This window comes from Athene noctua, chromosome 12 (assembly GCF_965140245.1).
Source record: "Athene noctua chromosome 12, bAthNoc1.hap1.1, whole genome shotgun sequence".
In the NCBI taxonomy this organism is placed as follows: Eukaryota; Metazoa; Chordata; class Aves; order Strigiformes; family Strigidae; genus Athene; species Athene noctua.
The window spans coordinates 15,953,650-15,970,995 of NC_134048.1; the positions used below are offsets into that span (position 1 = coordinate 15,953,650).

The 17,346-nt window shown below is 41.2% G+C and overlaps 1 protein-coding gene across 4 annotated transcripts in view; it reads right to left on the reverse strand.

The window, feature by feature from the left end:
* Positions 1 to 17,346, reverse strand: part of SGCD (sarcoglycan delta) — a 236,495-nt gene that overhangs the window by 24,386 nt on the left and 194,763 nt on the right. For all 4 annotated transcript variants that reach the window (XM_074916280.1, XM_074916282.1, XM_074916279.1 and 1 more), the window contains one exon: positions 10,181 to 10,253. In XM_074916280.1, coding sequence (XP_074772381.1) covers positions 10,181 to 10,253 — 73 coding nt within the window. The remainder of the gene's footprint in view (positions 1 to 10,180; positions 10,254 to 17,346) is intronic.

The window sequence follows — 17,346 nt, forward strand, 5'->3', positions numbered from 1 at the left end:
ATCAAAATGAACAGCTCTAATAACCTTCCATTAATATCCATTTATATTTATTACTCCTTCATTAAAGTTAAGACACCAAATCCTTAATAAAAAAAAATTAAATTGACATTTTACTTTACTTCTTTCTCTGTCTTTTAAAATGTTAATACTTAAGGAAGTGGACAGGACATGACATATTTTTATCATTGCCACACAGTTCAGCACTAGCAGCATAAACCCTTTGTGTCTTGCTTTTTACCCTTATTATATCAAATATAAGCAGATTTTCACTGAGTTCACTGGCAGGGAACATCTCCTTACAGCAGCACATCCCCTCATTATCCAGCCCTCTCAGCTGTTCTCAAACTCACCAGGAGGCCATTTCCCCTCTGCTTTACAACCTCTTTTATGATCCTTGATGGCCTAAGTTTGGGAGTTTTTTGGTTTACTTTCTTGCTTGATTCCCTTGTGTCACTTTATAACGTCCTCAGCCAGCCTTCCCACAACCATTCTTAATGACATGAAACCAGGCAAAGAAGGAGAGAATGTGTTTTTCTTTTTGTATTGTGAAAAGCAAGAGATAACTCATGAACTGAGGTCAACCCAACATAAGAAACAGAGAATTGCAGCTGAGTTTCAACCGGCAAAACAACTGCCAGGAGGGTCCCAAGAGCCCAACAGCCATTCGTGTTAGCCTAACCCAGGGGAAAACTCCTCTCCTTCTGCAGCTACTGCCCGTACCCTGGGACACTCGCTCCTCCTCTCTGGAGAACCAAGCTGTATTGCTGAACACGTTTTTTCAGGCTTTCTTGGAGCCCCTCACCTGATTTTTGTCTATTACTGAGTTGCAATCCCATTTCTGCTTCCTCATCAAATGCATGGCCCTGAAGCCAAACAATGCCATGTGGTCTTGTAAGTTTGGCTTCTTCTATCCAAGGACACAATGTCCTTGTGCAGCTGAAGTGAACCATGGCGTTATTTTACCTGCCAGCAAAGCCGTATATATGTACTGAAGTATGTATTTCCAGCAGCCACCTCTGCTGACAGATGAAATGGTGGCTGTCACTTTGCCTTTCAAACCAGCAGTGCTCCACCTTTAATATGGTGCTTTCACATGTTTGGCCAAAAAAATTGCTGCTTTTTTCAATGAGTCACTCCAATGGCAACTCAGCTGGGAACCAGAGCAGGGGACTGCCAGCTTCAGAAGTGTCAGCAGAATCTGGAAATGAGGCAGTAAAGTCCACAGGCTTTCAGTTTTACTAAGATGGATAAGAGAAGAGAAAGAGGAACCACCCGCCAGCTTCTGCCTGTGCTGCCGGCACAAGTAGCTTCTGCATTTCCATTTCCTCCTTTCATGGGACATGAGTGTGCATAATGTGCAAGATGGGTCACCGACCATCTCCAGTCCAACGCTGCTGAGCCAACTCACTGCTGAGCCCACAAAGCACACAGCAGCACACAGCTAATGCTGACACACTAGTAATATATTATTAACATTCTAGATGAAGTAGAAACCAGGGAAGCAGCAGGGGTCCCCAAAGAGGGACACAGGTTTGACTGCTGAGTCAGGGATTCTCCTTAGCCATGTGCTACCTCCGCATAGAGAGGCAGAGCTGAGTCCAAACATTATTCGAGAGCAGGGAGTGACATCCCTTCAGTGAGAAATCAGCAATGCTATTTGGTCAGAAATTATTACTATTTGAAACAGCCAGAGGGGCCACAATAACCCACAGGATAAATCCATACTGCAAAATATACGTGAGGAGTAGAGCAGCAGCAGCCACTGCACATTAAAAAGATAAAATCAATTCAAGTCATGAGGAAACAACATAGCTACTCCTGTTTGGCCTAGAGAAAACAACTCTATTCCACACAAAACATAAATTCAGAATGAAGATACTGTAGGCACAGTGAATATTTATGATTTCTTTTAATAAGTACACAAAATACTGCTTTCAAAAGAAAGGATCCCGTCATAGTTATGGACACATCTTTCTCCTCTCTTTAATAGGTTTATGCAACAGCTATTGATTCCTGACTACAGTCTAAAGTAAAATTAGTTTATTTGTAGAAGTGTCCTTTTTAATCACACTGGACTTCTATACCTCACTCACACTAAATAATAAGTATTATTGCCTTGATACAGTCAAACCCTCCAGCATCAGCAGACAGCAGTAGAAAACAAAACCCTGAGGAACTTCTCACTTGGGTAAGAAAGCATCTGAACTGTCCTTCCCTGTTTTGTATCAGATAAATGAGAAGTCTGTGTTAAATTCTTGGTTTTAAGGAAGCTGGTTTGTAACTACTACTCCTCAAAAGGCGAAACCCCAGTTGCGGTTCCCGTGCTGGGCTCTGCATGGCTGTGGTCGCAGGGACCTCTGTTTGCTCTCATGTGAAGCCTCAGCAGGGAGACAGTCCTTCCTTAAAAGCAGGTACCGAGTGCTGAGTAAGGCAAAGATTTTTAGTTTGCCTGCTTTGCTCTTCATTTTGGGTTTTAGAAATGCGAGATACGCAGATGGAGAGAATTATGAAGGGACAGAGAGAAATATTAAAGAAAACCATATATTTTTCTACCCCAAAGCAAACATAGTGCTCAGTGGATTACATTCCTCTCATTTCTTTAAGATAAGAACAGTGTTCAAAGGAAAATCTCCTCTTCTGAGCTATTCAGTCATTTTAAACATGGTTACATCCTAAATATCTCAGTATTTGCAAAGGATTTGTATCACAGTGACAGGTGGGTAAGATGCTTTCCTTGCCACCTTTCTATTTACTTCTGTATTTCATGCTCAATATCCTTGATACAAATAGCTCTATCTCAAGTACAAATGTTATGATAAAACAATAGTTTCTGAGCCTCTCACGGAAGATTACAAATGCTGCATCCCAGACCAGCACAGGAGATTCACAGTGAAGCATCTCCCAACTACCCTATGTAACAGCAGCACCAGGCAGACTGCTGCAAGGCAAACACATTGCCCCAAAATGGTCCTTAGAGCCTTCAGACCAGGTATTCCTCCCAGGGCACAAAAAGTAAGGTATGTCAGTTTGGAACATAGTAGCCCTCCTTAGTCATTATCAAAACGTAAATGAAAGGCAACATTTTCTATAAACATCTGCATTCTAGAGGCTAAAGAGTATTTTCATTATTTTCTGTAAGACCTTCCAAAATATATCACTTCAGGGAGCAGACTAACCTACTAGACAGATACATCATGTTAGATGTGTCACCATATCCTTTTAATCAGTGCACAGTCAATATTCTGTATTATATGAATAACTAATTAGTTTCACAACTTATTTCCACAGATGTCATTGCAAAATCTATCTGAGGAATGTCATCTGCACTTGAGGGAAGGACAAGCATTGTAATTAAGTATTAAGCCATTTCACCAGTGAGAGTCTGCCATGGAGTGTGAAATGGCTATAATTCACATTTTTAAGACCTCGCATTTATTAGCATCTATTTTCTACTCAAGGTTAGCGGTGTGCTGCACAGAGAGTTAAAAAAAGCAAAAAAAGCTCACATTTTTATTATTCAAATGGATACACGTGCATGTCTAACTGTACAAACTGGTCACACCGGTAGGGTTTCTCTCAAGTCCCAGAGGATTTCTGGCTCACACACCTTTGAGAACGGCACTCGAAGGTTAGATGAATGCTCTGATTATGGAGCACTCAACAGCAGTGACGTTCTGCCGTTGAAAGCTAATGACAATCCTGGGCACAACGCACCTAGGCAGGATACAGATCGTGTGTACAAGAAAGATATTCAATGTGAGATAACAGTCAGGACTGATGATTAATATCTCCCAGAAAAAGGCTTTGTTTGCATTAGGAAACCCCTACAGAATAAATGCAGAGAGAGATTAATGAACCAGGCTGTTGTATTTTATTCAGGGCCCAGGAAAAGTTAAACGGGTCTCTGTCTAGAGCCATTGCTCCAGTTGCAATTAGACTGCTTAATTATACACAGAAGAAGAGGAGTCTTGTGTATCTTCCCATCAACCACCAAATGGGAACGATATTTCCACTGCTCTCTATGTCATAAGCTATGCCATTTGGCATCAATTTCCTTTAGAAATCTGCCCTTTAATTCCCTGTTCTCAGTTCTGTTTTCACTTGAAGGGCCACAGCTCTGGTGGAATATTCCCACTCTTGCACTCACACAATCCTGCAGCGCAGGGTGCACGAGGGCATCTGGGAAGAACCACACACCCTGCTGCAGGCTGCTCAACCACCAATTCCAACTGCTTTGTCTATTTTCCCTAGCTTGAGCCTATCTAATTTTTTACTTCAGCAATATACTGTGTTCAAAACAGCTTTGTGACAGGCTCCCCTTCCTGCCAAGCCTGTTTTCACCATCCATTAGCCCTCTTTGAAGCGGATCTGCCTGTCCATGGACAGATGCTATTAGCAGCAGTGTGAACAGGGCAGGGCCATGATTTATCCAGCCAGGATAAATCAGCAAAGCTCTGTCAATGCCTCTGCTGCTTCCCAGGTGTGTGCCTCCTGAACATCTCATCCAAATCTAGGCTTCACCTTGCTAAAAACAGGGAAGGAAAGGACAACAGGAGCTAAATCCCCTCTTTATGGTGCTGGATGCGAAAGAGATGAAGGCCATTAAGAGAAGATTTGCTGGGGTAAGGAAAGAAAACAGCAACCTCCCTGTCCCCCTTTTTGCAACAGGAATACTTTAACAGATGGAAAGCCCCAGCAATCAACTGCCTCCTTAACTCCAAGCCTTATATCTAGTGGTATAAATAGATCTTAATACACTGCCCACAAGAAGCCTATGGAAAGACTGCCTTTGACTTGGGAGGGCTGTGCCTTGTCTTCTATAATAGACAAACAGACAGCAGCTTTGAAGGGATGTCGACAGGAGGAAAGTCTAAAGCAAAGTGGCTGTAGCTGTGAAATCAGTGTGAATTCCGCTCTGAGAAAGTTTCATCCAACAGCAAGTATTTCAGGAACCCTTAGCCGTCCCTGGAAAATTGTTAGATCAGATGTAGTCTCCTAGATTAGAAAATGGAAAGTGGTGAGGACCTTTGCTATTCAGAAGAAACTCATACAGGTCCCCTTAAATTAACTTGAAGTTTAGAAACCAGGAACCAGTTGTCTCATTTTAGTTGTATGCTAACAGGTATGTGTTGACTTCAGTGGAGACAGTCATATAAATCCAACCCATCTGTGTCATATGAAAATAGTTATATTTGTTACAATGGGGAAAGTAAAGCTCATCCCAAGGTAGAAGTCTGTTGTCTTTTAAGCTGGTAGGACTATCAAAATTATTTGGATTGACTGGTGTAACAGAGAAAAGAATTGCATCCTTTCTGGTAAATCTATTGGAAAATAACACCAGCTAGATACAAAGCTACATCGGTCATTTTTCCCTTGCTGACACCTCACGGGAATTCCCAAGTGTTTGCTGCAAACTAAACAGTGCTTCAGTATCACACACTAGTCTTTATAAATGACTTCCACTTCTCACCAATTACTTCCTCTTTAATATAATTTATTTTTTACATTTCCTCTAATTTTTGTTCTCTTAATCTTTATTAACGTAATGGGTTTCAGACAGAAACATTATTTGTGTTCATACGTATTGCAAATGTCTCTGCTGCCTTGTGAAACAGCTGAGAGAAACCTTAATATGATAAGAATTATTGTTTTGCAAAATGAGTATTGTTACATTAGCTGAGCACTGTATTTAAATTGCTTTTTGTTACAATAGGTCTCACTTGGACTATTTGGGTAGTTCAGTACTGTACATGGTAAGGTAGAATTGCACTAATAAAATCAAGCTGCAGGTACATTTCTTCTGCCATTTGGTACTTTCAGTGCTTCATAATTAACTTTGGTCAAAAATTACCACTTCAAGCCCAAGGAATTAATTCTCCCTTAACTATATTTGTGCATTACAGGAAAAACAGTCACCCCTTGGTTTCCTGGCCTTGGATGAGTGGTTTACCGCATTTTTAACCTACAATAATTGTGGATGAATTCCAGGTGTGTGCTTGCCCCTCATGGAGTGAATTTCATGCTGTCTGATTTCTTTTTATTTAACTCTGGGAACAGAAATGCCCTAAACCAGGTTTTCATGCTCTGGGTTCCCCTGCCCAGCACGACCTGGACGTTGGGGAGGTACTTACTCCGAGGGCTTCGAGCCCAGGGACCAGGATGGATGCTGTAACACAGCACCCATCTGACATACACCCTCCCTGCTTCCAGCACTTAGTAGTTTAACAAAATCCTCCCGATATTTTTTCTTATATTGGAGCACCCACATTCTAATCCCCTCCACACAAATTATTTCCCTTCTTCCTTACTCATTGGCTAGTCAAGCCTTTATCCTTCACCTTGGAAGAGTGCTGACCTCGTGTTTGTTGGACAATTTCTGTTAGCCTCTTTGGCATATATTTGCCTTTTGGAGGAAGATAGAGAAAGGCAGGTGATTCCTGCCAGCGTCAAGGAGAGACTCTCAAGACAGGCTCTTGACAAGTTACTTGGGTGCTACTAAAATAATCCAGTGAGAAAAGGTCATCTTGAATTCAACTTTCATACACAGGCAATCACATTACCATATGTCAAAGGCACCAACCTGCATTAAAAAGAGACAGTGCAGAGGAGTACAAATATTTCAATGTCCAAAAAAATCTCCCAAGTTCTCCCCCTAAACTATTTTGGGATGATACTGAATGACATTGTTAAACATTCCAAGAATCTGAAAATAATTTAAATTTGTTTGCTTTCCTTTTTACTGATTTTGAACAGTTCTGAACCCAATGAATAACTACCAAAACCCCCAAGAGTCTAAAATTACTTTAAATAAGTAAAAACACGGAAATGTTCACAGAAATATATAAAATAATTTTTCAACCACCTCTAGTTCTTAGGTCATTATTAAAGGATTTTCTAGATTTTAAATAGGAAACATGAACTGTTAATGACACCCTGCACTAAAGAAGACATTTATGAGCCCTGGCATTCCTACTACAACTGATACTGATACTGACAGACACATGAGTCTGTCTGCAGCACTGGAGAGCACCTGAGAAGATTCAGCAGTAAAGACCAGACCTGGCTCAAACAAACACCTAACCAATTCTTGCAGCCTTGTGATGGGCTTAGTATGTAAGGAAAAAGCTACGCACATGTTGCCACCTGAATTTTCTCCATCTAAACCATTGCAGACAAAAATGTTTTAAAAAGGGCACTCAAAAAAAGAGGACCACACCTTGTCTGTTCTCCAGGACCGTGACCACCTTGCAGAGCAGCCAGTTACTAATAAATGAATAAGGCTGTATGAATTGAATACCATTCGTCAGCTAAACAGGGACAGAAATTCTGTTGAGAACGTGTGTGGTGTCACTTGGAGATGTCAGTCTTCGTGACACATGGGCATGACTGAAGGCCTTTGGGAGATGGGAGGAAAGGAAGGAAAGAAACAGAGATGACTGGCACAATAGCATACTGCCTATCTTGCAGTGGAAATCAGTCTGTCTGTTAAGGAGAGGAGGAAGGGAAAGAAGACATACAGATGGTCTGACTCCCAGTGGTGACAGGAGCAGTTGGTCTCCTCTCTTTCTGATAGTGACAGTCGCTGTCACCTTGTTTTGATGTCTCCTAACGAAAAAGTGGGAGTCAGTATGGTACTGAAAAGAGCAAATCGATAAATCACATAACTAATCGTAACCGTTTGGTCTAGGAAGAGTGATGGAGGTTGGTGGTGCCTGGTGACAGCCTGCAATAGCTGAATGCGCACTTTCCCACTCTGAGAACTTCAGCCTAAGGAGGAAAGAAAGTTTGAACTATTTATTACAGAAAAAGGTCTTTTAGAGTCAAGCTAGCTACTGAGTGCATGTTTACAATGCTGCTTTCCTAGCAATGAATGACAGCTCAGGACCCATAGGCTGCCATCTCATTCAGTCCCATTTCACTGTAGCATCTTTTTAAATAGGCCAAAAGGACAACTTATGCACATACTTTGCTATCAAAATAGGAAAGTACTAAAAAATGTCCCCCAAGAGTAAGGTTATTTTCTCTATTAACTCTGTACTGCACCCAAAAGGCACCATTTTACCTAAGAAGCAGCCAGTGCTCCAACATGTAGAGAGAGAGATGGATGGTTCTTGGTTGGGGAAGGAATAGAGCATTTGCTCTTGGGAAACCTTGCTTTCTCTACACAGTGCTACCATTTGCTCTTTTTTTCTCAGGGTGGTGGAAAAAACATTTATTTTTGCCAAGATAAGATTTTCAGAAACACATAAAATGTTTTAGGACCCTGTGGGACATTTTTTTTCAAAGTAAATTCTATTTAATGATTTTCCCTTTAAAAAAAAAAAAAAAGGGGGAAGGAAAAAACCCACCAGATTTTTACAGGCTTTTTCTTCACCCATTCCACTCATTTCAAAGAAAGTCAGTTATCTAGCTCTTTACATAAAACAAGTGAAATAACAACATGAATTTAAAGCAGACCAAATATACTGAATCAACCCCTCGCATGGATGCTGCCAGTAATTAATTTCAATTTCATTTAGCTTAATTCTTTTTGGAACGGAAGCATACTCAATCAGATTAAGGCCATTTTAATTCACATTTGTCCCCTCTAATATGACACCCTACACTTACTTGGATTAAATTCCCCTCCCATGTTTAAAAAAGTCCTAGGTAACCATAAACTTGGACCTAAACTTTGCATCTTTTTTGCACTACTGAAAATTGGACCTGGTTTTGTAAGTTATTTAGATGCTGTTGGATATTTTAACCATGATCTTTCTTTTTTTTTTTTTTTTTTTTTCTGAAAATGTCACTAAACATGAGCTGTGCTAGAAAACCTTTGTCACCTGAACCTCATGTACAAGTCCATCCACCCTCTGACTGCTCATTTGCTTGGTCTACCTGGAGAAACGGAGGCTATGGGTGCTCTGCACCATGGCATTCTGCCCTCCTGGAGCTCCTTCCATCACAGAAAACCCTGGAACTGCCTTGGCAACTGCATGTCAGGCTGAGCAAACACCCTGTTCGTTTTTTAAAAGAAGTATACCAAGATTGGGAAAAACCACAAAGTATGGTTAAAGTCACTGCATGGAGAAAGACAACAAACTTTCATAACAAACTGAATCACACCACCACTGCACTTGTTGTCTGACATGTGATCCCCACAGTGCAAAATGGGAACAATTAGAGTGTTTCTAGAGAGAAACTGAAAAACAGAGGTAGACCCAAGGGAAGGCAGGCAGGATATTATTCATCTTCCACGGTGATCTAGCTGGGCCATAAGTATCCCCGGTATCAGAGCAGAGAGAGAGTTAATGAGAGGTCCTCTCTCATCTCGGTGCATCTGCAGTAAATCTGCAGTGCTCATGCACAACTCCAGCTGTCTGAAGATTGCTTCATCTCCAGCAGCTTCCAGGAAAGGAGAGTTTGAAACCCAAGAACTAAGGACAAGGTGTCTTGGAAATTTTTTTCAGCTTTTCCCTCTCTCTCTTTTTCTAACAAAGGATAATTAGAGCATTGATGGCAAATACCTACAGCCCTCTTGGTCAGAAGATATCAGGAGATTCAGTCAATAGTTCATTAGGCCATACGATTAGTCTCTTCTCAGAGACTAGTCATCCAAACTAAGCTGTAGTGCTATACCTTTTTTTTTTTTATTTTTTATTTAAAAAAAAAATGCCTGGCATTAGCTTGAGGGCAAAGCCGGTTCCCAGGAGCTGTGCTGTTTATTCCCTCCTGATATATTGCTGTCCGCAAGCAGCACCTCTGCGAGTGTCAGCAGTTACATGCATGCACAGCTAGAACCTGTGTAGGTCAGGGAGGGTCTGCATTTCTGCAAGACAGATAATGCTGGAGAGCATTATCCTTTTGCCTGCTGCTACTCCCTGTGAATCAGCATAGACTCCAGTACCTCCCTGCACAACCAGGAAAAGATTTCTCTATTTTTTTTCAAATGCTGGGCCCAGGGTACGCAGAGCATGTTACAGAGGAGAAACGATACTCTCATGACCCATGATTGCCTTTAGCTTGCTCATATTACATGTAAACATGGCAGTCCCTTTTCTTCCATGGCATCCTCTCGGTCATGCCTTTCAAAGTGAATCCCCAAGCTCTTATGCAAAAGCACAAAAGATGCCCAGCAGTATGCACAACTCCAACAAGGTGCCACTGAGTTACCATTAAACCATATTCCAACGTTTACCTTAGTTCCTTGAAGGGGTCTGCCCTGACATTGGGAGTTTCTATAGATTTAGGGAACACTGTGCCTTCTGCTCCTGAAATCACAAAACAAAACAGAAGACAAATTGTAAACATCATAAGCTGTTATCAGGGGAGTGATTGTCAAATCATACCTAGGTGCAATTTAACCCATCGTCTGACCCCATTTCTCTATTCCACACATCCCTTCTGTCCCCAGGAAAAGCCAGACCTTGATCATCTGAAATTGGTTGCCTTGATTACAACTGGGATTTGCCTGTAAACTGCACTTCTGGCTGTAAAGGCAGCTGCTTGCACCCCGACTGTGGGAAGTGTTTGCCAACCCAGCTGATGGAGGGAGCTTGGAAAAGATACCCTATTGGTAACCAGGCATCTAATCCAGCTAACGTCCCTCATTAATGAACTTGGATGCATGTCATGACATTATTGCTTTTGCTGGGCTCTGAGAGATACTCAAAGGAGAAAACCAAATTTTGTGTCAGTCACTGCAAATGCCTCTCCAGTCAGCCTGTGCTCCTGTCTGGGGAAAAGTAGGGAGGTGACCACCTGATGAAATGCAGACAAGCAGGCAGCAAACTCTGCTCTAGTTCCAGCCCGGCCACTAATTCGATATGTGACCGAGAAGTCATTTAACTTCTGTTCATTTCCCCCTTCTCTTAGAGATGGTGAGGAAGGCAACACTATCCCCATTTGCTCACTGTTTTTAGATTGTGAGCTGTAAACTGCTAGGTAATATGAACAGCTTTCCTAAGTTTCAGGCCATTGCAATCTTCTGTGGCCACCTGCATAGCCCAGGTTGGACCACTTCACCCAGCCATCCCTGCACTGGGTCTGTATTTTGTGACTGAGCCATGCTGTCCTTCTAGGAAGATGCACTCTCCCCATACCATAAACCAAAGGCAGCCCATGCCATCCTCTGGTAAGCTTTTCCACTAATTTTCTAATTTAAAAATATGCATCTAATATGAATTGGTCTCACTTCAGCTTTCAGCCACTAAATGTTGGGTCCTCAGGTGCCAGCCAATCAACCCTGCATGAGCAGACTCTCTATCTTCTGCAGATAGCTACTGATGGTGACCCAGCCACACCAACCTTCTCTGATTCTCTGAAAAGTTACAGCTTTCTGAATCATTCACCGTGAAGCAGATTTTCTGGAGTTCTCATTGCTTTTTTTCTGAAGCCATTTCACTTTTGAAATACTCTTGGGAAACAGGAGTCGCCAAGTGCTGTCACTGACGCTTTATGCTGCAGAACATAATTTCCTCACTCCCATTGAAACTTCCAATTAAAACATGGATAAGAATGGTACTGTTTTATACACAGCAGTGCACTAGAAATTAACGTTCACGTTCAATAATATATAGCTGCCTACTCAGTGAGCAAGTATAACCTGTATTCTTACATTTAGACTTGTGTTCTTGTGTTCAGACACATTGTGAACAATTAGTCATTCATTATCTGTAGTCATCAAAATTTTTTCAGTGTCAGCATGCAAACAGCACCAGTGGGATTTCTTAATTTCATTTTTTTTCTCTGATAAAGCTATTGGCACAAACTACAGATCCTGATGAGACCTTTTACATATACTGTTTGAGATCTCTCCTAACACATGCTTTTACAATTGTTACCTATGTGTAGTCTGGAAGTCACCACTATAGAATAAAAAATGTTCTGAGATGATGCAAAAAATATTAATACAACATCCTTCTGTAACTTCTATTATAAGTGAGAAACACCTATGGCTTCAATAAGATTACACTTTCTTTGCAGGGAAACAAACTAACTAAGCTGTCCCACCATGTTGAAGAAAAAAACACAGAATAAAAATAAGCACTCTAACATTTATAAAAAAAAAACCAACTCCTTTTAAACCTAGAGATAAACAAAGTAATCTCAAAGATGATAAAAGCAGTCCAATGTTTGAAGCTTTATACTTGGGAATTGAAATTGATCCTATGGCACAATACAGATATTTAGCCCTTAACTTTACTATAAGCCTTCACCGTTACAAGCTGTCAAAAGCAGTTGTAACTTGCCAGCCATGAAGGTTATTATTATCAGATCTGTCCTCTCTCAACAGTTTCCAAATGATTTAAGTCTCTGTTTATCCACACAATTGCCTTAGCTATTAGCTTTGCAATGAAACTTAGCAAAAGATGCAGCTCGCACATATCTGCATAATAAAACAGTGATTTTTTTGATGGGAGGAAGATGAGGAAGTGCAGCTGAGAGGTGCATATAGATATTCTTGCACCCTTTTCACCTCCATTGCTTAAATAGTGACCTTATGCTGGTAATTTTAATTCATTTTTACACGCTATAAGTCAGCTACTTAGGTTAAGCAAAGCCCAGAATAATGATCTGCACATAACCAGAAATGCCTGCAGAATAAGGAGAAAGTTTAACATATTTCTAATGACTTGGGGTTTTCCAGGCTCTCATCATTTAATTTAAATGCAGGAAGCAACTTTGGAAACAAAGCCAGCAAAGACTCCAATGCAGTCATTTCAGGAAGGCTGGAAAAAAAAAAAAAAAAAAAAAAAAAGAGTCTGCTATTCCTTTCCTCCATCTCATTTTCCTTTCCCTACACACAGTTCTTAAACTCTCTTTTCCTGTCACCTTTATTCTCAGATCCATGGCATAGTCCCTTATACACTGGGAACAGGAATGAGATCTCCAAATCCTTCTGTTTCTCTCCTTTGATATGAATTAGGAGTGAACACTACCTGCCTTGATAAGGCTTCCTGCCTTCACAATACAATTTCTTATTCTGTTTTAAGAACACAAGATCTCCCAAAGGGCCACCTGTCCCTGTCACCAAATAGGACATTAGCCACGAGGGGATGCTCAGGGACCCAGACTGGGACATCCCTCCCTTGACTCTTGGCTGTCAGCAGCTGAGGGATTCCTTCAGTTGGCTGTGTAACCCAGCAACCGGAGAGACGCTGATAAGCTTTCATCACCTCATCTAATTACCATTTTAAGTGTCGACATTTCTGTAGCAGGGGGCTCACAGATGAGTTAAATACTCTGGAGAAGTTCTTCCCTTGGTTTTAACCTGCTGCCTGATGATTTCACTGGATGATTGTTCTGCCTTGGACTGTGAAAAACAGCAAATAACCACCATTTTCTTTCTGTGCTACTGGAAATTTTATAGACCAAAAATGTGCCCACTCCCACCAGCTTTCTCTCTTCTATGCTGAAGAGTTTTGGTCTCTGCCTGGGAGACTGGTGGCTCCTGCAGCACCTCCCAATGGAAACAACTGCCTTGGACATATTCTATTAAACTGGACATTTGTGTCAAAGTCTGGCTCTTGGCCACTATGGAAGTCCCCAGCCAGGCTGTGATAGTATCAGTGTTGGATGGTATGGCAAATGAAGGCATTAGGCTAGAGGAAGTGACATCATTTAGTGGTTTTACTGAAAGCTTTGGCAAAAAATGGAGGAAAGTTTCAAGAAAGTGTGATGTTGACACTGAATTGGGCTATTCTGGCTCTGCAAAGAACTGGGATGTCAAGAAGAAACAAATATTTGTCCTCAGGAAAATATTTGGAAAGAGAGAGGGGGGGTGAAATTTAAAAATATAAAGTCCAAGGTCATGTGCTGAGAAAGTAGTAAAAATTTCTTCTCCATGTTGGATGCTTCCAGGATGAGAACATCCCTGGATAAAGACTGATTGCTGCTTATGATTCATGGCAGCAGGACAGGGCCAAACGGGGGGGGGAAACATGACATTAAACTGAAAGGCGAGAGGCAAGTCTAACCTCAACATGAAAATAATCACATTATTTTAAGGATCATCAGTGAATTCCTGAATTATTATGTAGCCCCCAGCTCATCCCCAGTGAGGAAAGTATAGTCATGACTGCACGAACGGAAAAAGTCTATCCTACAAAAGAAGACTGGAAGGACTTGGCTTTTTAGCTTAGCAGCGTGATGGCTAAGGAAGGACATGAATGCTGTGTATAAATACATTAGGAGGATAAATAACATGTAGGAGAAAGAACTACCAGCTCTAGGCCAATGTCGTCATGAGACTAAGTGGCAGTAAACTGGTCCCAAATATACTTGGGAAGAAAAGTAAGCATTTTCTAGCTAAAAGAGGAGCAAAAATGGGAGCAGCTTTTCAGTTAGATGGGATGGACAATCTAACAGATTTGACAAATTCATGACTATAAGACGTGGTGTCTCAAAACCAGGGGATAAGATTTGCAGGACCAGAAAGTGCCTTCTATTCTTGCACGCCTCTAGTCTTATTTTCACTGTCCTCTACCTGAGGAATGTTGGGTTTTGGCAAATAATATTAAGGCACAGCTCCAACAGTTCAAGACTTAGCTGCTACAATCTTCCTTCTCAATCAAAGCTACAATACCCCCTTCTCCCTTTACAGAGTATAAAGCAAACATGAAAAAAAAATTATTATTGTACAACACAGCTTCTGCTTCCTGAATTATCTGTTATTAAAACATTTGATATCTACCATGAAAAATGCATAATACAAAATTTCTATTTCATTGCAAAGTACTGAAAATATTTTTTTTCATCTTATGAGACTGCTGCTGCTAAGGATAACTTACCTGCAAACAGCCAAAGACAGTTATGAGAAAACAATCGTATAATTTGTATTTAAACATACTATACTGTACATCCCTAGGCAATAAATTATTCTTTCTCACAGTATTATATCAGAGCGACTTCGATTAAAAGCTATACCTACTGATTCCCTCTTCTGACACTGTGTAATTTACCACCGATAAATGTTCATAAACAGTTTGACTGAAAAATCCATAAAGCCATTTCAGCTTTATTTTAAGTTCCATTTAATGTCCCTCAAAAAGGATTTCATCAATGTGTTTCCATTAGCTGGTTCTCTGCCCAATAACTTAATTCCACACAATCAGTCAGGAACTTATAAAGCATATGACAGGATCTACCTAAAGTGTTTTGAATCACCATAAAGATTCACTCAAAGAGTGGTTGTTTTTTTTTTTTTTCTTCCTTCTAGTGCATAAAGTGTGAGGGCACAAATGTCAAAGACCCCTGTATGTGTTCACTTCATGCAAGAACAAAAATCAAGAGTCCTATGGTGAGGGAACATTTACAGTTCAATGTAAGTGTTTGGGGATTTGTTTTTTCTTTCTTTCTCTTCTTTCATCTGAGACTCAGAAGAAAAACTGCCTGAGAACAGGTATGTCAAATAAGAATTTGTATTTTCTCTGGCACTAGCAGTTTCGTAGACGCCTACTGCCATATTCTGGAGATAAGCCTGGAGTGGTTTGGACCACTGCAAGTGAGTTGTTGGAGCAACATCCAGCTTCTGGACCTCCTCGCACCTCCTTCTTCCCATTCCATACCCACCATAGGAGTCTCCAGTGCCACTGGTCTGCTGCATCTTCTGAGCAGCTTCAGCTCTTGCACAGGAAGACTCTGTCCTTCCCTGCTGCAGAGCACGTGCCTGGCACAGCAATCTGCCCTCACTGTTTCCAACATGGAAATAACAGAAAGAGACAGTGGGCTGGGCTTTTGGCAATCATCTTGCTGTATAACATGAATCCAAGACATAGCATAAAATAAGGGGTTTTATCCCAGTTTCACATTGAAACAAAGCAGAAGCATCGTGTTCTGTATGTGCGCGTTGGTCTGCCAGTCTGCTGTTGAAGAGGGCCTTTTGAAGCATTAGCCCTCTTCGTCCAAACATGGAGTTGGTTGACCAATCTCACAAGCTTTGTGAGAAAAGACCAAGGCAAAACCTCTGGCATGTGCTCAACACTGGCTGGCTGCCATCAACGCTATGGGGGAGAGAGGAGTTACGAACCCCCCAAGAATAGAGCAAATATCAGCTGGAACATGCGTCTTAACTAGCAACAAATCCAACCAGAGGAAAGTGAACATCAGCAGTTCAGCTTCCTGAACCGCCTCTTGCTTTCCCTACGTGCTGCAAAAGTATCTGAGGTGCAGGACACTGTCCTGGCACCTTCCCTAGTGTGAAGGCAAGGGCCACCCCTGCTCCTTCTGGCCAGAACTGGGCTCCAGCCATTGTGGCAGGATACTGATCACATTCTGCTCCCTCTGCACAAAACTTGCTCCAGGCTTCTACTGCTATCAGCTGGAAGGGAGAGAAGAAGATCTCAAATGCAATGTGATGAGAGGTATTTTTAGACTAATGATTGATGTTCCTGCTGTCAAGGGTAGGTGGCAATCAGCTGAACAGCACTTGGGGGTGACACAACTTGAAGGAGAGAAATCAGGCTTCCGCTCAGGTGAAGATGCACCTGGTTAACTATTCCCCACTTTCCTTTTGCTTTTCTTTCTAGACAACACATTTCTATCCCACTCTGAGTATTCTTGTAGTAACAATACCAGACCCACAGTACACCTTTAGTGTTGTATATCACTGCTTTATAATGAAATTGGGGTCTCAGAGCCCTATGATGAGCTTGATGATTAAGTTGGCTTAATCTTCTCATTAGTGCTCTGCCTTAATGTGGTAATGTGCAAATAAGGGGAGAAGGAGAAGGATTTGCTATGATTTTTTTCTAGGTAAAGTCAAGAAATAATGTATAGCGTGTTGGTGATCTCCATAAACTACCTCTATTCCCACTATTATTGATCAAGCCACATTCAGCAATTTGTTCATGAAACACCCATCTGACGAGGTTCTCTCCACTGTAGGTCTCATCAGGGTAATGTGTGACAGTCTCAGAAAGGTGTATGTGCAAGCAGATGTCCTGGAAGTAAATTCAATCCAATATAGGTAGAAATAATTTGTGCCCGCTTCTTTTAATTCCTAGCTTTAAAAGCCTTATTCGCCCTTAATTTATGTTTTTAAATGGATGAACATTGTAATTGGTGTTGCTTCCCTTGAATCCCATCAAATCTGAAATCAATGAGAGCTCCATTTCAGGGCTAACAATAATAGTGAGGCTAGGTTAAGCCAGTGCACTGAACAAAAGCCATAAAACTTCATTCATGTTTCTTTCTAGGATATGATAAAAATAGTTCTTTGCAGAGGACTGTCTATCTGCCTACCTTCATTGCAAAGTGCTGGGGAGTTGTTCTTCTAAGGGCAATCTATGTAATAAAATCATGTGGAGCATCAACACAGGTGTTTATAATAAAAACGTAACATAATTTGTTTAAAATCTTTTA